General features: G+C 35.4%; 1 protein-coding gene across 3 annotated transcripts in view; it reads right to left on the minus strand.

Moving 5' to 3' along the window:
- Positions 1–387: 387 nt before the first annotated feature.
- The window catches only part of il1rapl1a (interleukin 1 receptor accessory protein-like 1a), a 514,328-nt gene continuing 491,659 nt past the window's right edge, over positions 388–23,056 (minus strand). For 2 of the 3 annotated variants that reach the window (XM_015364040.2, XM_015364041.2), the window contains 3 exons: positions 8,980–9,150; positions 5,986–6,027; positions 388–4,246 (listed from right to left, as the gene is read on the minus strand). In XM_015364040.2, coding sequence (XP_015219526.1) covers positions 3,522–4,246; positions 5,986–6,027; positions 8,980–9,150 — 938 coding nt within the window. In that variant the 3' untranslated portion in view covers positions 388–3,521. The remainder of the gene's footprint in view (positions 4,247–5,985; positions 6,028–8,979; positions 9,151–23,056) is intronic. The other variant, XM_006639178.3, reaches the window with a different exon arrangement.

Raw genomic sequence — 23,056 nt, forward strand, 5'->3', positions numbered from 1 at the left:
TTCTTTATGGCAGCTGATTTTGAAAGGGAATGTACAGTACTTTCTCAGTTCAGAAAAGGTGGAAAGGCAATTTTATTATTCAGGGCATGAGGGTGTGCTACTGAAGGTACAATACACATTTCTTGTCACATACCAGTGATGTCATGTTTCTCCCAATAAATTAACTGCTTACCCTGTGAGTGTGTTTCTTTTGTAGTAGCTTAAGCCTCTTTCTTTTCCCCCCAAAAGTTGGAAAGCTGAAAGGGAAGAAACCTTTTGTTTAATTTCTGGAAAAAGTGGAAGAGACTCTTGTCATGTACAGTGAAAAAAACAAGCAATAAATTAAAATCACTTTAGTCTTTTTATAATTGTTGTATACCCTTTTTCACATTTTGACATCAAAGAATAAAAGTATTGCAATAGAAGGCATAAATACCCCATTTGAAAATGACATCTGTCTGATGCCGTATGACATAGGCAGAGCATCCTGAACAGCACTTCAGACTACTTACTGGAAGAATCAGAACATGCAGGACCCGTTCCAGAAGTGTAGATTTATAAAAAACCATTAGACCTCAAAAAGTAATGTTTGGTATATTTACTATTTGTAGTAGTTTACATCCTTTACCAAATGAATTGTGACTCAATTTTCAAGGTATGGATTAATGATAATTTATATGAAGTGGTTGATAATAAAGTTTCTTAATAAAGTGTTCTTTATATCTAGAGATGGCCTTTCACCTTTCATTTGCTTTATATACAGACTAACAGATTCAAAGTATTGCCTTCAGCTACATTGTTCAAAATTTAAATAAGGTTTAAGCAGCATTGTCTAGAACCATGAATCTCTTGTTTTAAAAGATGAATTAACAAAATATAATGTTCTGTGGGTGCTCCAAGTAGTGTGACATGGGATGAATATTCCAGTAAAAAAGAATTAATTTTTTTGATTTTATTATTAAGTTCTGTTTTCAATTAACATTGCAGGAACAGAAAAAGAAACAAAAACAAGATAGACAAACAGAACCTTATCCTTTAGTTGCAGAATTGTGAAAGTCAAAGTGCCTAGGATAATTCTGTGCTGTATATTATAACAAAAAAAACTATTTGCCACTGAACTAGAGAATGCAAACATTGGTTTATGAATGTGGCTAGATTGTCTTCTTATCATTTCCATTCTCATATTTACACAATTGGTTAAAATAAAATTGGTGTCTCTGTATTACGCAGGTACAGTACACCTACAGTAGGAGTGTTTTCTGCCTGTACATACAAAATAGAATTTAGTATATTTTAGTGCATCTTAGCAACCACTGTGAAAAATACAATCAACTTTACCCAGCAGCCTGAACACACATGAAAGCAATTTTGGGAAAAAAACAGAAGAAATAATAATAAATGTTTTATGTTTCCCCAATGTCATCAATCATAACCTCTTTATGCTACCTAGAACCCCCAGCTGGGAGTAACAAGCCTGTTTTAATTCCAGGAACCTCTTAACTGGTGTATTCATTGGGTTGAGAATTTTGAATAACTTTTTGGATCAATTACTAGGATAGAACACCAGTTGAAATTTGTTGAACTGTGGTCTTTAAAAAGAGGAAAATGTTCAGAAAGGGTTCACCACCTTCAGAAGGGCTACTGTATATGAACTATTATGAGCATTTCAAGAATTTTAAGGACTTGCAGCACTCCGAGTATGCTGATTGTAATGTGTCCATGACTTGGTCTCACAGGTGCATTGGGCATCAGTACTCTCTTCAGTGCTCTTTGTTACTTACCACCACGGCATAGAACCGACAAACACTGACATCTTGCCTGATGAGCTCAGAAGCTCCTCTGGTGTCTTCTGCAGCCCAATGTAATATCTAAAGATGGTGTACCAGTTTTGCATTATGATTATTTTTTTCTTACATTACGTGGGATAAAAGCATTTTAGCACCTAAAATCTCACTTGGGATTGGTTTCCTACACATGACTCAGCATTTAGCATGCCTTGACAATACAGACGCATTAACCAAATCAACAGAGGGCTGTATTCACCCTCATCTTTTTCAAGTTAGAGATAAATTATGTACGTTCACTCCAGTCTTGCCTGAAAATGTTGAATGAAGAACACTCAGCCGTGAAAGAGAACAGACAGGTGTGCATAGCTGGGAGATTGGATAATGCAAACCTCTGCCTAAGAACATCACAAAGTCATGGCAGTTTGAAAATGTACAGATAGGAGCAGTTGTAAGTGGATTAAAAGGGAGGCACTAAATTGAGGTCAAGGATTTTAATGTGCAGTGAAAGTGGTTAAGGAAACTAATAATGACTGTTTCTATAGAGATAATCATTTTTTTCCAGAGTGTGAATTGTGTTTTTTATATATAGAACACATATCTAGTTGCTATGCATACTCATAAATTACACCTCAATAGGTGATTAAAAAAAGTCTTTCAAACACAAATTTACTTTTTCCCTACCATGATTTAACATGTGAAAATCATTCTTAGGAAATGATATTTCAAGGACTTGACCAAAACATCAAAACATATTTACTTTTTATCTTAAATTAGAACGAGGACATTTAGTGAAGGACTCAAAATCCACTTTGTTGGCTTAACGATCTCGCAATCATGTTGCAAAGTAGTAAATGCACAAAACTGGTATAATGCATGTATCATCTTTCATTTCACTTGTGTTGTATGAAGTGTGAATAATTATGACTCTCCAAGCAAATGCATTTGTTATAAAAATATACTTTTTTTAAAATAATCTACAGAAGTTTTAGGTGAGAAGTTTTACTATCAACCTAAACAGCAATGCTGTTTTTAATACAAAATATTAAGATTTTGAGACAGCTGTTGCTCAAATATACCGTCAGTTAAAACAAGCTGGAGGGAGATGAATTCTAGCACCACTCCCCAGCACATTTTCAAGCTCTTTCATACGGGAAGAAATATTACTTTCAAGCTTCTTTACCTTTTGCATAATCTATTTTTTAAAGTAGTCACTTAAAACTAGATATACACACTCTACATACGCCAACAAAAAAGGATGTTGCTCCTTCGAGTAAAACACAGCTTCGTCCAGGCAATCAAAAAGATGTTAACAAAAAAAAAATCAAACTGGCTCTAAACTACAGTAAGTCAGGAAATAAAAATACAACAGTCCATTCTACTACCTCACAAACCTGCTGTTCAATCTCCATATTATAAAACAAAACAAACGAAACTAGGAATATTTAGATTTGGATGATATGTAAAACAAAGTAATAATGCATAATAGAGGCAACAAATGTGAAAAAAAACAGGAAGACACCGATGCTACAAAGAAATTGCAAATATATGTACAAGACCCTGTTTTCCTTGTGTGTGTTTTATCTGTGTGTGGATCTGTGCATGTGTGTGGATTTTTTTTATTTTAGTATTTTTATTTTTTTTTCCAGTGGATTGTGGTGCAAGTACAACAGCAGCAGTCAAGGTCCCAGTTCTGAGCACCAGGCTGCAAGTTTCCATGAACGTCAGGGAAAACCAAGTGATCGCCTATCTTTGCTGTCACCAAATGACGCTGGATATACTGGTCTCTCGCGGCAGCAGGGGCAGCACTGCACTGTTTGTATGAGCCTCCTCCAGATTCTGTTCCCTGGGCGATTTGGACTGTGGTCTCTGCCCGTTAATGAGTGTCATAGGGATGTTGCAGTAGGTATGCTGGTTTCCCAATGTGGTAAGGGGGGGCAAGGTGCCAGTGGGAGGTACGTCATATTCGTAGCTGCGGTAGTAATGTTTCTGCCGCATTTGGGTGTGGTAGGTGTTGTGGAAGGTGGAGCGCAGGTCTGGATGGGCTGTGGCAAGAGCGGTGGAGGTGGCAGCCGCCATGGAGATGGCGGACACCGTCTGGAGTTCGCCGAAAGGCCCTTGCTCGCTCACGTCCAGCACTTGCTCGTGTGCAAGGATGGGCTCTATTCTCTTAAAGGGCATTTCATACTGTAAGTGTTTCCAGAACTTGGAATTGAGCTTGTTGCACTTCGGTCCGTGCCACTTGATAACAGTCAGCAGCTTGATGGTATGCTTGAGGGCCTCCACCTCCTGGTAGTTCATTATCCCTCGGAGCTCAGTGCATTCGATCAGAATGACCTTGATTTCCCCCGTGACCAGCATGTTGCGGAGTCGTGTCTCCAGCTCGAAGATGCTCCAGCCTCTCCTCACCACATAGCTGGGGGTCATCACTATTATTAATCTCTTGCTCTGGTCCACGCACCTGGCCACGTCTTCGATGTACGCTGCGAAGAAATGATAAATAAAAAAAGATGAAGTAACGCCTGACCTCTTCAAGCTGGCTCAAATTGTTTTGGAGAAGGTGGAAGAACGAAAAGCTTGAAGCTTTTCTTTATAATTTTTCAAGCAGATAACTTAACGGTAAGGTTTGAAGGTTAAAGTCACACAAGACAAGGTGGACATGCACTCACAAATGCAGTACTTAGCAGAATAAAGTGGTACAGAATACAGTCTGTTTCAATTTTTTAAACTATCGTAAACATACCCACAATAGCTTGGATATAATGGGAATTTCTGTTTTTTTTTTCTTAGTACCTGGAACATGTCTCAAGGCTGTGAACAATTTATATTTTAATATTTTAATACCTTGTCACAAACCTTATAAAGACTTCTAAAGACAGCCAAGCTTACCTCAGTAAGACAGCTACCTAATGTGTGCCCCTGATAAGCAGAGTGAAGGAACTACAATATGTGATAAAAATGAAATGTTACTTCTGTCAGTTGCATTCTGTAACACCCTATTCAATACCATATAATAGTAATGTGTTTCAAGAAAATGTATTATTGTGGTGTTTGAAATCAGAGATGATGCATTGATTCTTAAAATATACTGTATAACAGCAACAGTAAGAGCAACTACACATGCTAATTAGATACTAGTCTGGTAAAATACTAATAAAAAACAACACATTCTCAATAGTTACTCTTCATACAGTCTAACTAGTTAAATTAGTAGTGGTTTCTAGTGACCAATGGTTTTGTGCAGCTCTGTCTTTTATGTCACAAGCTCATTCTGAGGTACAGATAATTCCAAAAAAAAACAGACATATACAGTATGTTCACATAGCCAAAGAAATGATAAATTCCAACCCCAACTATTCTAACTGAAATAAAGTTTAAATAGAATAAAAAGCTACTTTAAGCTAGTTGATCAGAGCTCCAATGTAAAAACATTCCATATATATATATGCCTTCAGATGAAATCATTCTTTATTGTTTAATTGCTGCCTTGTCAGTTTTACAAAACTTACTACTTTAAGTACTTATAAGGTACATTAAAATGATAAATATATCTTTTTTTATTTCTCCAGCAATACAAAAATGCTGAACATTTAGTTATTAAAGCCCTCTGCTTGAAATTGCTATAATTGGTTTTGCTTCTAAACTAATCACAGCAATGTTAGTGGAGATGGTAAAAGAGAGTTCAACCATCAAACACAGCTTTATTTCCAGCTGTCTTGCCCTGAGAAATTGGCTTCTGGAGATTGTTTCATTTCGGAAATATAGAGAACAGAGGCAAATGCCTTTTCCTTAACAGGTTAAAAGCACTTCTGTTTTGTTTTGTTCAATCAAAGAATACTTCAAATGAGATGCCTTGTTCTCGGAAATCATAGCTTTTTCAGCAGCTTGTACTACATAGTTTGGGGGCACTCTCAAGCAGCAAATTTTTTATTTCTTATTTTTCATCCCTGCAGACTACTGAGCTGTTTGGTTTTGTACAAAGAAAACTGATGAATATGAATGCCAACAACAAAGGAATCACTTTGAAACAATAAGTCAAATACCCCTGGTTCGTGTAATTGAACCTTATGTTTACAAACACGTAATTCAGGACCCTGTTCAGCTTTAAACTCAGTGGGGAACATTGGTCCCAAATTATCTGTTTATTGGGAAAGCACATTACGGTTGCTGACACAAGTGAAAATTTTATCACAGGCAGTCAGAAAGGCTGGGTAAAAAATACCTCTAAGCAGTCTTGGATCCTCGTAATGATCATTGGTGAAACCTAAACATAAATATTTTAACATTCAAACTATGATCAGAAGATTGCAGAAGTGCATCAGAGAAATAGCAAGGGGACTTACATAACACTGAAATAAACTATGCTTTTTCTTGTTCCTTTTTCTCTCTCTCAAGCACACAGCCCTGCCAATTTATTGCTTAATGTGGGATGATTTGCAACAACTGTTCTAAAGATTAATATACGGTTTTAATATCCAATTGTATTCTAAACTACCGTGCTGTATTTTTGGAATTCAAAATGAATGAAATTAGAATCTGGATAAATGTAGTGTAAATAAATGTAGTGTAATAAAATCTACCTTCATTCTTTCCTTTGTCTGAGCATATCTACAGTATTTCACATTATTTTCTGAAACTCTGAAAAGGACAATTTAATTTATTAAACATCGAAATGTCAGGTTCATACTTATTTCATGTTTCTTCTATCATGTATGCTAGTAAATTTGTTTACCTGCTGAACTAACACCCTCAATACAGTATGTGACGTGAAAAACTCAGCTCCATTATGCTTAGGATGGTTGTGCAAGTGATTCTGATAAAACACTTTATTTAACACATTATACAGTAAGTTAAGAACTGACTGGGATCTTTTACAGAGGAGACAATATAGTTCTAAATAATGAGTAATATATTTTATGGTTCAATACTCACCCCATTGCAAATGTTTTAGACATTTTGCATTCTCCTACTCTTCACTCTGTGTTTTTTTCTTCTTTATGCAGAAACACAGTTCTAAGGCAGCCTTAGTCATTTTGTTTGAAGCTACAGTAATGGTTATAATGGTTAAAGTATTCAGATGAGAGAAGGTCATTTGTTGTATTTAGCTCTTGCCAGCTCTGATATTTTATTTTGATAAATCTGAACTTTGTACTACAAAAAGTAGCCTTAGTGATGTGTAGAGAGGAAAGAGAAAAGTCAGTGATGACAATGAGTCAATTAGATTTGATGGGTAAATGTGACGGACTACAGTAGCTCTTACGACTCTTCATACTGGCTAATTGTGTGTAGCTTACCTCAAGTTCATGTGATCGATTATTGGAAGACTGAGATCATTGCATAATATAATCAATATCTGATTACCGTTTTAGTGTAAGCACCACTTTGTACATTCAGCTGTCTCTGGAAGTGAGACATGAATACACAGAAGACTTAATGAATATAAGTAAACTGAATCCTAACAATATCATTCAAAGTAAAAATCAAATTTCCGACAAATTTCTTGAAAGGATTCTAATTATAATGTTTGTAAAAGTAAACCAATCATTCTTCCCATTATTAGAATAAAGACTTCACACACTATTCCCACTTGGGGTGTTGTAGCCACACATCCCGCATTAAGAATAACTGTCCCCAGAAAACCACACAGATAAGTCACATTGCAAGTACTGTGACTCACTTGCAAAAAGGCAAAGCAGTGTAGAACATGACAAAGCAGAGACAGGCAAGGTTACATACAGGCAAGGATGATAACAAAAACAATCACGAGATAACTATGGGAAAGGAGAGTTAAGCAGCTACACTGCAATGGGCACCCTTGTTAACATAATATAAGACAATGCAGACAAGATAGCGAAGCTTCAGCTGCAGTAAAGCATAGTTGTTACAGAAAAGATGAAGTAGTGCTGGATCTCTTCACAGAAGATTTGGGATCAAGTCTAATTGGTTCATGACATTCTCTAATGTGAATTCTGAAATAACTAAAATTCACACAGGGGTTTATTATTATTGGATAAAATGCAACAGAATCCAGTTGTGAATGGAATTAGTGTTTCATCAAGTCTCATAGTTTTCCATGGTGGGTGTTACAAAGACAATTTTGCTGAAGATGGCAACAAAAACCAGTATACTCACATATGAGATTTGTTTACAGCTCATAAACTTCATAATACATAAAAACATATATTTTAGGCTAAGCAAGTACTAAGGTACAGTATATAAACACAAGAGAAGAAGCTCTTTAATTGAACTGCTACTCAACATAAAACTGCTGGTCTGACTACTATATGTACAATAGGTGATGATAATGGTTTACTCATCATCTGAAGCACATACTGTAGGATAACACATTCTTCCACATGTAAGATGCATGCTATGCATTTGTTTTTTAAATATATATCTCAGTTTTCTTTTAAAAATAACAATTGTACCTATAGTATATTGTAACACGTTACATGGTTTTCTTAAGATTGCATGCTCTTACCTGTTTTAAGCCCATTATGGTAATAAAAAGAATCTGAACTGCACTTTGTAGGTAAACTTAAAAAAGGATCTGATGTTGTCAGGTGAAGACATGGACAGCTTGACTTGCAATGAATTATACATGCTTTATTTGTAAAATTCATGGATACCAATATTCAAAATGCCAATACTGTGGAATAAAGGCATATTTTACACAATATAAACCACATCTAAGGACAGAGACAATATAACGATGTAGTGATGGCAATTTACAAAGTGAATTCTGAACAAGTAAGCTTAAATTTTATTTTTGAAAAAACTAGAATGATTCTTATACTCAAAGGCTCTTTGAGAAAATCAATATCAACAAACATGTAAAGAATAGCTTTTGAGCAACTTTAAGTAGAAATTACACAAAATAATATGTATACTGTTTCAGTATTCAAAATAATTGATATTTCTGTAGGAATGCAAAGGGTTGGACATTACCCATTTGTCTGGCACATTACTTGGCTACAAATGAGCGTTGTTAGCATAGTATACTGTATAAGGCATAAAAAGCCATCTGCTTTGGTGTTCTACAAAAAATTGTTTATTTAATTTCAAGGCTCTTTGAGTTACACTTTTCTCCAAAAATAAAACAAAGTTCTGTTTAGCTTTTAAATATGCTGCATGAGTTGGTGGCACATACTGGAGAAACATTAAAGAGGAATGAATCTCAACACATCATACCCACACAAACACATAGTGTACTTACTTCCAGTTGGAATCAAATCCCTTTCAGGAATGAAGAGTTTATACCCATAGTGCTTTTCCAGGACATCAGGCAGGATTTCAAGAGCAAAGCGTTCCTCTTCTCTAGTTTCTTGACCCCATTGTTCAGGGTCCACTTTGGTGTAAGACAGGTATGCATCATAGTCTTTGTTTTCTGGTGATATCAAAACAATAACAAAAAAACAATTCCATTTATTTGAATAAATTGAAAGAGAACAGGCAATCACCTTTGCATTGATTGTCTGGTTTATTTTTATGAATGATGCTTGTGAAAAACCAGTGCTTGGAGGACTGGGGTATACAGCTCATGCTGATAGATCAAAGCAAAAAAAAAAAAATGAAATAAGGAGGAGGAATTGGTTGAGACTGAACACTGATAATGTTTTTCAATGGAATATATGCCCAAATGGAATATAACGCAAATGGCTTGTTTCAATGGTTTTACCCCATGAAGCACATTAACACTTTGATGGGGTGGGATTTTTCAAAAGGTTGCTGATGCTCCCAGTGGTGCTATTGAGTCAGAGTGTGGCATTGATCTTTGGCATTTTCAAAAGGTTTAGACTCCCACCAAGGGAGAGCTGCAAAAAGCTGGAATTAAATTGTGCCTTTGGTGCACATCCGTTTTATTTCTTACTTGGGCAAGTAAATATTCATGTTAGTTTTTCAGAATAAGCACTGGAAATCTTCACAAGATTATGCAGGGTGAAAGCACAATTTTGAAAGGCCAAAGGGCCTTTCCTTTTAATACTGAATGAAAACGAATATTTATTCAGATGGCTGTTGTGATTATGGTAGTTATTGTAACTTCAACAACTGTATCATGTGGTTGCTTGTTGGTTTACTGGTGATTTATTCCTGTACATCTGAGATACATTATGATCATGTATTCTGACTTTGCAGTGTCTTTGAGATACACATCGTCAACTGTAGCATTTTCAATGGACTGTATCTGCTGAAAAAAATAATGTTTTTAGTGGGTTTATAGTAGACGGGCCCACACACAGTACCTGCACAGGGGCTCTGGTTGCAACATTTTTTACAGCAGATAGGTAAACAGTAACATCATCTCCTTTTGGCCACCGAAGCATCCCAGTCTACCTCAGCTCCCTGGTATTGATTTAAGGCTTACACAGTCTTCCTAATGGTGTACCATGGAATAATGAAATAACACGATCTCTGGAAATGCAGTCAAAGTACCTTTATTTCTTGATTTAGAAAATGGTCTCCATTTTTTATGGTTATCTGAAACATAGCAGTATCAAAACGACAGCTTTTTGTTAAAATGTCTTCCTTTACTTGGGCACTTTTGTTTCGAGAACACTTAGCCATCTGGGATCTGGGGGGGGGGGGGGGTTGGCTGGATTTTGCATTTTGAACTAACACTGCTCTGATAAAAGGGCAGTGCCAGTGTTTAATGTATTTAATTGTACAGTATTTCATCAAAGATTGTTTTCGAAATTGTCTCCAACAATGATGCTTGTATATAGGAAACCAAACTACTACTAAAGTGTAATTGTCATTTTTGAAACAATGTTAATGTCTTTCGGCATGCTTGGTGCATTATTTTCTAAACATTTTAGTTTCGGGACATTTTGATATCCAGTGTGTTTGCCACTGCTGTGGATTGCTCAAAGTACACTAATGCCTTAGTTAAGCAAGACCTGTTTTTTCTTATCCTGTAGAATCTTACTACCATAAAAGATGATCCTCTGTTGAAGTTCTAATTATCTTTTCCATGACCTTGCATGTAATGGAATTAAGAGTTATTGGTCTATAATTATTTCATTCAGTACTGGCACCACTGTTTATGGATGGATGTTGGAAATTTCTCAGACAGCAGGTATTAGCCTTGCCTTGCCTTCGTTTTGCGATACAATTGCTTTTTTAGTGTATGAATAATATCTTTTGTTTCCTTAACTGCAAAAGTTAGAATACCATGAAGCCCTGAAGACCTGCTTTGTTAAGTGCTTATACAGTAATACCTGTATGAAGTATAAATGAAGTATTTAATGAAGTATTAGCTTACAGTCTTCAGCTGCTGAGGGAAATCTATAGTTATGTGATGCTTTTAATAAAAATAAGTATTCTACTTTAAAATTATGGCAGCCAAAATCATAGATAGATGATAACCACTGATACCAAAGGCAAGGAAGGTCATCAGGATTTTTTGTTCTCTATCATTTATTAAAGTAAATTAATGCAACATTTGTAAACATATGCAAAAGTATATTAAAGGTTAGTCTGCAATGTACTGTATTTCAAATTTGTGTGGTCGGCATGTGTGGCATTCTTTATCTTTATTTTGGGTTACATTTGATCTATTAAAGGCTTATTAAATTATACACAATCATATATATTATATACTGTATAAGTATCTACTGTATGTATTCCATGGCTAATTGTGTCTGTTATACTCCAGTTGCAGTGGCATCCATTGGTAACCACTGAATGGAATATAAGAAGATTAACCCACAAAAGTAACAACACTACTCCCAAGTCCTGACATTGGTGATACTTATGTATTAGACTAGACTTCATCTTCTTCCATTCATGTTTAAGAAGGCAGGAAATCCACATGTTTGGTTGGTCAGGTATGGATCTTTATTTAGACTGACCAGGGCCCCTGGGTAATGTCTGACAACTGGACATTCACTTTGTTGAACTTATCATTCTGGTGTCCGAAACAACTAATTCTTCCTGATGCATCGTTCCCTGCCCAGCCCTATAAGTTTGGACAACTTTATGTATAAAAGAATACCTGACAATATGTTCTTCAGAATTAGGCAGAATGCGTTTATGTCTTTGTTTTATTCTCTGGGGGGTGTTCCATAATAAACTTATTCAAAAAGTACACCAAACTCCATTGTGACTTCTTCCATCCCTGTACTTATTTCCTGTTAATGTCAAGCAAAGCCTTCATAACTGGTTTCCTATTGAGGAGTATATCAATTAGTATTACTAAAAACAAAGCCCTGACCTGACTGTACAGTATGTGCTACTGGTTAAATTTTATTACTATTCATACTGTACATTAGTTTCCAACCTATACCACCTGAAACAGACTAAGTAAAATTAGAAACACGTTGTACATACAAGTAATAGCAATTATGTATTTTTCTGTCTAAAACACAAAACAAAATGGCTAAAGCAGCACTTAATAGGATTAATCCTGCATACAACGAAAAAAGTAATATTGTAGGCAAAGCACAGACATGTTTTTCGACCTCCGGAAAGAGATATAAAAACAGCAACCCACAAAATTTAAAAATATATTCAAAAACGTGAGGTGCAAAAGAAATGAAATAACAAAAAAGATGTCTAAAGAGAAGAAACCTCCAGATACCTAAAGCTTACAGTCCCCTTCCCCTAGGAAAACTAATTAAGAACACAAAGGTTTTGAGCAGTGCTTGTGTTCTCAATATTCTAACGAATGTATAATCCTGAAATGTCCTTTATCCTCCACAACAAGACTTGTTCCACAAGCTGTAGAGGTGTCTCTGTCATTATGAAGGCAAAAAGAACTGCTCAAAAGAGTCGAGAGGGGATTTAGTCATTTTGCTTCCATATATGGCCCCAAAGGGATACAGAGATGATTATAGGAATTTTTGAAAAAGCAGAGAATAGCTCAGAGCAGTACAGTTTTGAAGGCATCACCACTGACAGGCTTGGGTTTAGCTACAGTACACATCGAGATCAGTGAGCCTGATAAAGTGATGTTATATACGGTACAACAGAACAGCAGTGGAGATACAGAAAAAGGAGTGGAAGAAGGGGAAAGTGTTGTGGAAAACATCCCAAGATGTGGAAAAGAAGCCCCTTCGTGTACTCTTACAATGTGCTACTGACATTGCATTTAAATAACAGTATTAAAAATAAGATACAAATATTACCATGTCTGCATTAATATTACAGCAAAGATCTACTAAAATATCAAAAATAGTTTTGTCAAGAGTTATGTAAGCCACTGGTGCAAACTCAAGGAAGCAAGATCCATTTTTGAAGTGGGGAAAAAGACGTTTTAACTACATTTATATACAGTATCTCTGCAGATTTCTGCAGATAAAAGAGGAGGCTTTTTATCCTATATTGTGGATATCAAAAATATTGTGCAAAAACTTTTAATAAGACAATAACAGTCACAAGGTTATTTTAAAGCTTCCTGTTTTACTCTAGATCCTAGGAGGATATGAAACCACTCTACATGGACTTTTATAGATTGATTTATAGTTTTCAGCACATACTAAAAACTCTACTCAATTGCACCCTAAAAATAAAACCTACTAATATTAATGTATTTAATATCTTTAGTTTGTGGGACATATCTTAAAGAATTAAGATGATACTGTCATTCTTTCATGTGATTACAACAAGAAAACCTCATCAAAATACTCTCCAATTGTGTTTTTCTGATGAAAAAACATGATTTTGATTGTGATGAACACTCTAGAGGGTGAGCACAGCCTGCAGTTTTGTAATAAGGACATTTCCCTGACTTTTGTTTCTGTTTTTTAGTTTATTGATTATGACAAGCAGGTAACACTCTGATGCACACATTGAACATAGGAACACAGAGAGTAAGAGGGGGAACACAGTCTAATCAACCTTAAAATGAAGAAACCTATTTTCAAGATGTTTATAAACAGTTTAGAAGCTGCTTTCAACCAAACAGTCCAATGCACCACAAATTGATAGGTATGCACCCTGCTGAATAAAGCCGAAGAACAATAATATTGTAAACATATTTCTGACTTCCAGCAGTGTGAAATGTACTGTGCTTTATCATGGGTTTAATTAGCTGTCTTGCATTCATAATATGCTTTTTACTAAGAACATGAATATTACAAGATTTTTCAACCATTCCTTAAGAACTTTTTTGGTGATGCCTTAGTACTATTCATATTTGGAAAATGTAGCACACATTAAATGTAGAAACAATATCCTGTTCTTGGGTTTTCACATAAATTAATACATGGATCTTTGCTATTGACCTGCTGTTGTTGCACAAGACTTTATGTACTAAATAGAGCTTGTTCATTAATTGGTAATGTGAGAGCTTAAATTGAGGCTCTTCAAATAATTGCACTTATAATATGGTCTATTCTAACCTGTTCTTTTTCAGGACTTTAAGATCAATGTCAATGTCCTTAATTAGACAATGAGGCCAGATTCACAAAAGGCCAACAGAATACACTGTCTGGCCATAGTATTAGGCACCCCTCTCAAACAGAATTGATTCTTCCACCTGTGTCTAGAGGCAATGCAAATAAAATGAGATATACGGCTATAGTAAGTGACCTATGATATAAATATGTAGCACACAGTAAACAGTTACTGAATGATTTCAGGATGTTAAAGACTAATGAGCTAAGTGACTTTGAGATAGTTATCATTCTGTGTGCCTGACTAGCAGAAACATCATTAGGAAAGACATTAGAACTGTCAGGAAGAGCAAAGGCCACTGCCTCTGAGATGTATAGGATATACCGTAGCTCCAAACACAGAAGATGTCTGCCGATAGAGAATTTTTGTGGTAGAAGGGACTATGACAGGACAAATGCTGTCTCTGCATGTGAGAATAAACAGGAGAGCAATGATTCAATCACTGTTAGATAGCACCAGTAGTGCTCCTGGTTCTTCGACACTGACCAGAACCAAATGCAGGGAATACATTTAGGTGCTCCTAAAATCAGACTTTTTAGTGAATAGTAGACTATAATTAGAAGGAAGCAATGATTAAATACAATACACCCATAAGACCTCCTTTAGAACAGTGTGTTGGTTTCTTGTCATGTTAGAAAAAGGTTGTTGCAGTTCAGGAAAGACTTTATAAAAGAGGGACCAGAATAACTCCTGACTTGAAAGGAATCTTAAGTAACGAACAACGAAGATTGTGAGCAGAATTAATTCAAGCATTCCAACTCCTCCAAGGTATTGATTATATGGACCTTAGGGACTACTTCAAGCTCAACAACAAAAACTATTTGAGATTACATTTAAAAATTCAGATGTGATAAATATGGGTCTGCAAATACCTGGCAATTCACAAACATTAGTACCTATCTGAAATAAACTCCCCGGTCAAGGTCACACCGGGAATATCCATAAAAGAGCTGGATGATTTTTATTATTTCTTATAAAAGGACTCTGTGGCTGTAACATTAAGGTCTAAGGGGGTAATTACTGTAGGTGTGTTATTGTGTATGAAGAACTTGCCTTGCATGGTGTTAGTAGTGCTTGTGATGGATGCAGTTAAGGATATGATGGTGATCTTAGTAATAGAAGGAGAGGATTCTTTTGTAGAGTCTTTCGCTTGTTAGACATGAATAGAAATGCAGTAATAAAGTCTCCTGAACCTCACTTCACTTCTACAGTCCACATGAGTTTTTATGTGCTCGGTTTCCCAGAGCAACCTTATTAAATGGGGTCTATCACTACAATTGCAAAGGGTAAAACCACAATATTTCATGGCATAATGGTTCTTCCATCACCCTACAAAGGAGAGACTAATAGCAGTAAGAGTAAATTAAAAAATAGAGCCCATATCTACCACTTATAGCGACTAAAAGAGAATAATAGAACTGTGATCCATCATTAAGGTAACACAGGTTCAATCTAAATTACAATGCTATATAAATATACTGTACAACATTGGCCCCAGCATTGATTTATGGTTTAATAATGTGTTCTGCTCAAAATCCAAGCTAGTTTCTTTAAGAAGAAATGTATGCAAAATGAAAACAATCCAATTGAAATGAATCACAAAGTTATTAGGTAACAGACGGAAAGCAGGTGTAGGGTGAAATTTGGAGGTGGAATAATCAATTCCAGAAGTTCTGCCTACTCTTTCTGAAGTGAACTGAATCTTATAAAACGATAGCGAGTAATGTCTCACAACATGCAGTTGCTTCCTCCTTATCTACTTTATATGCATAATGCAAGAGAAAGAGAGAATTGAAACACTATTTAAACAAAAGAGAATAAAAGCATCAACTTGCACATTAGCCTGCAAAGAATCTCTCATACAGTACATCGTTAGACATGATCAGCAAAATATTCATAGATATCCATAGATACTGTATGGTATAAAGAGGTTAATTAAAAAAGATTACTTTCAGTCAGCAGTAAGAAAAAAAGTCACAATAATTACTTCTATCACCTTGCTGCTCTTAATATAAAGTAAGACACATGCCTGAATGTATTGCTAAACTATGGTCACTGACAAATTCTTCATTGTTTGTTAAAAATGCAACAATCAGCACTGGAAATAAGCACAAAAACATAAAGCATGGTTTATGTTCAGTCTTTCATAAGTTTTTCATAGTTGCACCAAAACACACTTGAGAACTCATCATGTGAATATTTTATAACGTTTCCAATGATCAGAAGTCGTCCAAGTTATACTAAGTCAGAAAAGAACAATTAAAGAAAACAATAGCACCCGAATCGAGATTTCAAACCAAAAGCAAGATAAAAGAGATTGACTGTCACTGGGTTGTGTTTGAATTCAAACTTATGATGATTGTGTCACAACACAAAAGTAAGTACAGAACCAACACCTACATTGATCTAACACTGGCATATTGGAAAATAACAGGAAAAGGAAATGGGTGCACCATGCAAATGGATGATTTAGGAATCCATCAGTACAGTATTTTTTTACATGACACCAGCACAAACGGCCTACATATTTTTTTAGCAAAATATCCAGAGATTGGGCTATTTGAAGGTTTACTGTGTATTGTGGGTAAAATCACCGAAGAACAGAAGAACAATATTAGAGATACTTGAACAAAGGAGGATAGATGCACAAGTACACCTGTCTGCAGAGCAATAAAATATGCACATATAATATACTGTAAGTCAGGTGATTGTGAACGGCTTGGAAAAATTAGAGATTACACTCAGGACATGTAAGCACTGAAAACAGTCGGGTATTGCATAGAAGCAACTATGGCTGCTGGCCCACAGATGCATTCTGAGAAAAATAAAGCAGTTTTCTTCCAATTCTTTGTGTCAGTGGTCCTGGAGTAGCCCTGCGGGGTTTTGCTCCTGTTAAGGTCTTAATCGCAAACTAATTTGTTTCCGTTTTGAATTTGCAGCCTTTGTTTAAAATTTGCTCTTGAAATGAGACTTGAAATTGTGAACCCCATGCTAATATGTGAGTTGATGACCCCTGTGTTAATCAGTGATTTTAAGGACTGTCCTCATTCAGGTGTGCCAGGTGAAATATAACCACTTTTTCCTAATCAGACTGAACAAATGCAGACTCACTGTGGGATACAGTGCCATTCCCACCTGTGTCTGCTCATCACCAGCTGACTGCTCAACACCTATTAAAAGCTCTTTAGTCAGAAAAAGTTAAGTAAATTCTTGTGCTGAAGTAATTGGAAATATTGTGCCCAAATTATGTTTTTTTTAAACCATGGAATGAGCACAGAAAAAATGTCCAGTCCAACAGACAGATCACTTAAAGGCAGTAATCAGCAAAAGTGATTAAATGCTCAGTTGGAACAAAAACTAGCAGACACGGAAGAACTCTAGGAGAAACTTTACGTACTGTAGTAATCACTTTAATCACAATATTATTTTATTTCAAGGCAATCCTAAGGCTTTTTTGACAACATTTCAATTACCTGTATGTGAATAAACTGACAGCAAATTTACAACACCAATTGAATGCAAGTTTCAATAGGGTAGTAACTGTGTTTGGCTCAAATGTCTTCTAGATAATGCAACTGCATGTACTGTATGTCATTTCTACTATACTTTCTATAACAGCTCAAATATTTGACATGAAGTAAATTGTTCCCTATTTCTATCCATGTATGTTGATTGACAGCCAACATTGTGCTGTATTACAGTTAATCAAAAGATTTGATTGTGCTCTTTGTCTGTTACAGATTTTAAGGAGTTTGTTAAATTGCATTTTGAAATTAAGTATTGTGTAAACTAGCACCTGAATTGAATTCTATTTTCTGTTATGATATAATTAAATCTTATCTTAATGACACCTGTTCTATTCTACTGGGAGTTAAATAATACAGATAAGCTAAGTATCATAACTTATTACTTGCAGAAAAGGCTTGCTTTCATCTAAAAATCTAGGGACATAACCTATAATTTACGATTCAAGATGTAGACAATGGTCTTCTTGAAAAGATTTCAAGAAATTTGTTGCCGTGGAAGCCATTAACAAAACCTGCTGAGTGACAGTTCTTTGCAATTTTAGAAATTCACTTTATTGAATTACTTTAAATTGTTGTTTATGTAACATGTGAGTAATATAAATGGTATGAATGTTTTTTTCCCTCGCTTGATTAGAACAGGAAGAAACAAGGGGTCCTAATAAAAGCATGGGACTTAAAATGATGCTACAGAGTAAGTAAAAAAAAAACAATTTTTGTATGGGGGGGGGTATCATTCCTGTAGCACCCTTATACAATATATGTGTGGTTTATTCTACATTCTTATGTTTTCTTTTATGTATTTCTAGTCTTGATGATTTATATACTTGTAATTAAGGGCACTTACCTGTACTATTACTAATTAAATTGATTGGCTACCCAATAGTTCATCTAGTAATAGATAATGTAATAGATAATGTCAGAATATTGCAGGAGCAAACAGTTGAATAAGGTAGGGGATTTCCTTTTTGCAGTTGCATATCAGATACCTGAGGCAGCGAACACTTAGGAGGATCATGCGCCCCATGATTTGTTTATGTCCCGGAGTTGCAATGCACAAAAAAGCACAATATATGTCTATATGAATATACATTTCTGAGGAGTGTGTGAATACAAACACTATGGATTCTGCTGAGTCAGCACTTACTTGGAGCCACTGCCATTACCAAGAATTTCAGCTAAGATTAGGATCATGTCAGTTTCCTGATTGTAATGAAATTGCCAAATAACTCCTTGAGGGAAATATCACTATTCTGTGTTGATGGAATTCATACTACATTTCAAACTGTACACTATTTTTCTACTCTATACAGTGGATTTATTTTATTTTGAGGACTGAAATGGACTATCTGCCTAAAAAAAGCAGCATAGGAACCTACATATCAAAATCCATGTACTGTAGCAAGCATAGGCCTCTGTTAACTAACTTTTTGTGAGTTCAGAATATTTAAATAAAAAAAATGGAATAACTACCATCTGAGCTTTTTAGGAGAGCTGACCTCTCATTGTACCTATTATTTAATAATAATATACTTATTATATTAATAATATAATTAATATGTATGTTCAATTTTACCTTTAATTCAACTATTTTTAGGCTTTATAAACTTCCTTAGTGGGACAAAATGAGAGACCAGACGTGAACTTGATAGAAAAAAAGTAACTGATTCAGCAAAAGAGCTCAGTAATTTATTTTCTTTTTCTCTACAGCACCCTAAGTCATCTGTTTGTTAAAATGTTTTACAGTTATAGTATCATTAACTGACTGCCCCAGTTAATGCCTGTGCTCCATCAAAGACCTTTGGCTGAAGTCCAGTTCTTTGTGATGTTGGCTCTGATTTGATAGATATTAGCAATGCTATATTACTGTAAGTACACACTAACGTGGTACGTATAAGCAAAAAAACAATGTATTAAATTTGTAATAATTCTATGATGTAAACTGTTGTAAGTTCAAAATCCAGTTTTCTGTTCTTTCTAGTAACTTGTAAAATTGTTCAGTCCTTTCATAATACGATTGTCCTTGTCTTATCACTTCACTGTCATTTAAAAACCATTGAGTGGTATCTATAGCCTGCATACATAAACCCAAAGTGGAGGCAGGTAGTTTATGAACTAATTTTTGCTTTAACTAAAACTGACAGGAGAATGTACCTTTATTAAAAATGTCTTCAAATGTAAGAAAGCGTAATCATGATAAATTGATAGACCTTCCCTTGAATCCGTAATCAGCTCAGTGCACAACATGGGTAATGGATGGAAACCGTAAAGAATAATACTCTAAATACAGAGAAAAGTAAATAGCCTACTGGGATGATTCAGTAACGCTCTCTATCTTATTGAAACCGATCTCCTTAAACAGGGAGCAAATTGAAAATCTGTTTCCTTCTAACACCATCTATCCAGGTAGCACAATTAAAGGAGACAATTGCTGCTTATCATTAGGCATGAGCCTCTAACATTGGCCTTAACATTGCCTTTTTATCAGACTTCGCCCAATCTATTATTTTCAGGTTGAATTCTCCCGGCTTTGGTCTACTGCAAGACATCTGGTAATGACTTTCACAGAAATGTTTAATGCATATTTTCTCAAACCATCACGTTGGATTAGGGTTTATTATTTTTTATCTACATTGCAGGGTAAAGTAACACAAAAAATGAAAGAGATTTCACAATCAGTGACATCTGCTGAGCAGTTGCCTCAAGACTCTTAAAAGTAATTTAGTCTTTGAGTAAACTTTACCCTTGTTCATGGAGGACTATATTGAAAAAATAATGGGAAAAAAACATTGCTTCAACTAAATTTGCAAACCTTTGGTTGCACTGGGAATTAAAAAAAATCTAAATCTGTTTAAAATCTGTCAGGCTGTTCAAAGGGTTTGTATGACACAGAATTCCTTTTATTTTTACATCTTAACAAAAGATGCAGAAACATCTAAAACATTTGTATATCTTCTGTTATTGGAAAAAGACACAACAAATATAATTGGAAAAGGCTGGTTTGATATACTCCGAATAACAAAAACATACATTAACCACTCTAAATTTCCATGGTAAAAAAAAAAAAGTTGAAATGGATAGAGATTATGTGACCCATATACAAGGTTGATATCTTAAAGATCATGTTGCCCACTTGTCTCTTTTCTTATTTTCATTGTTCTCCTCATCTATGATTAATTAAACTGTGAAACTCAAACCAGATACACAAATGGGAACTACGTGGAACTGTATTTAAAGCCAAGAAGAGGATACACTCTTTACAGTATATAAACAGCTGTGGGAGTGTGAAACAAGCTACTGTACCCAGCCACATTGCAGAAGCTGCTACTCCGGATTCAAGAAACAGATGGAATGGCTCCTTTGTTCAATTTTCTATTGAAAAGGGATAGATGGTCTAAATGGCCGTGTGTTCTGTAACTTGTCTTATGCTATTTATTTAATTTGTGCATGTGACTTCTCTAAAATGGTGGGGGATGCAGGAGGAGTAAATCTCTGCTCTCAATTCTTCACCAGCTAAGAGACACATTGATTCTCCATAACTGGATAAGTCAACTGCGTTTCTAGAGCATTTAAAGGGAACTGCAATGCCAGTTTTATATTTCGAGCTTAGAAAGAATCAGCATTGATGCGTGCATTTCAAACCACAATTTCAACCACAGGCCGGGCGCCTCAGGGGGGGCAGTAGCGGAAGCACACCCGGATAATGAAGTCGCCGCCAGGAGAAGAACCGAGGGCATGCAAATGGTGTGTTGTTGTTAGCTCTGTTTTCTCCTTACAGTTGTGTCCACCCTGACCCTGTGTACTTGTCCCTATTGCTGCCCACGTGTACTCAACGTTTCGTTGGGTGGAGTCAACATGGTACTAAATTTGAAATTTGTATTTTTTTTCCTGTATCATCAATGAATTTATTTGATTAAATGGATTAACCGGTTTGAGAAATTGGTAATGCAGTTTACCCCTTAATGGAGCAGCAGCCACAGGAACTGCTCAGGAATAGCTGCAATACCTGAAAGCTTGTTCAGCTGAGGAATATTCAGAAACTGGTATCAAATGAACTTTGTCTTGGGTGATCAAGGGGATCTAAAAACTACTGGATACTGAGGCAGAATAGCAAGAAAGCCAAGAAATCAATGGAGTCTACCAAACCTTGATAACCACTCCATAAGAATAACCTACGATTTATAGCTGTCCAGGAGATTTGAATATTCTGAAGTGTAATCAAGAAAGTAAAGCAATGCATATCTGCAACTGCCATGGGTGATTAACTTTTATAATATCATTGAGCTGCTACAAAGAAACATACTGTATTCTAAAACATATGATGAAGAAAAGAAGATGGATATTAGAAAATAGATATTTACACTCTGCAGTGAAACCTTGTGTAAATATTCTAGGCTATATATCTTCCATGGCGTGGAAAAAAATATTAAAACTGAAAGATCCACAACAAAGGATAAAAGTTGATTATCCAGCACTGCACTATATCTACTATATCAAGTAGAGAGAGATTAGCATTTGTTGATGCTTCACTTGTTAGCATGACAAAGATATTGAGCGTGCTGTCATAATAGCAAAGAACTACTTACTGTAGCCAAACAAAAAGCAAGCTGGAGATTTTGGATTAAATGTTATGGGTTCTGTGGAGGTCACATGCCAATCTAATCAAAGCAGCTTGAGACTACGTGGAATTAGAGCAAGCCTAGATAAAAGGATGAACTGGAATGTTCTTCAGTACATTTTGAACAATATTGCTGAATCACCCAATAAAAACATACAAGTACTGTTAAAGACAGACTGTTGACTGGTAAACAGTGACCGAGTGAATATTCAAAACGCTGCTCTAATGTTACAATTGCACTTGGTAAGAATGACTTTTTGTTAAATATTATTCATTTAATGTTATTCAATATATATTCTATTACTTTCGCTTTCATAAAACCATTACAAACATTTTGAATTTAGTCTAAGTGTACAGTATGTCTGAGGATTTTGTGAGTTTGAAGAAAACCCCAATGTAACCTAATTCTACAGTATTTCTACTGCAAGGTTTTAAGAGCCACATTCATCAACTGGAAACATGGAAATTGCACATGAAAACTGAAGTGCGTTTAAAACACAAAAGATCAGGAGACACTTATTAAAATACTGTATTATAAATATAATAAGAATAAGCCACCCAGCCATATTGTTGAAGATAACATCTTGAAGAAGACAAGAGATGGATAGAATCCTTGAATCACTTAGCTACTAGGTATCAAATGAGTAGGATGGGGCCAAATAACCTCCTCTCATTTTGAAACATTTCTTAAGATCTCATGAGGGAAAAGTCGATTGATGAACTTTGAGAACTATTTAATTTACTGCAGAAAAAAC

This window comes from Lepisosteus oculatus, chromosome 15, assembly GCF_040954835.1.
Source record: "Lepisosteus oculatus isolate fLepOcu1 chromosome 15, fLepOcu1.hap2, whole genome shotgun sequence".
Lineage (NCBI taxonomy): Eukaryota > Metazoa > Chordata > Actinopteri > Semionotiformes > Lepisosteidae > Lepisosteus > Lepisosteus oculatus.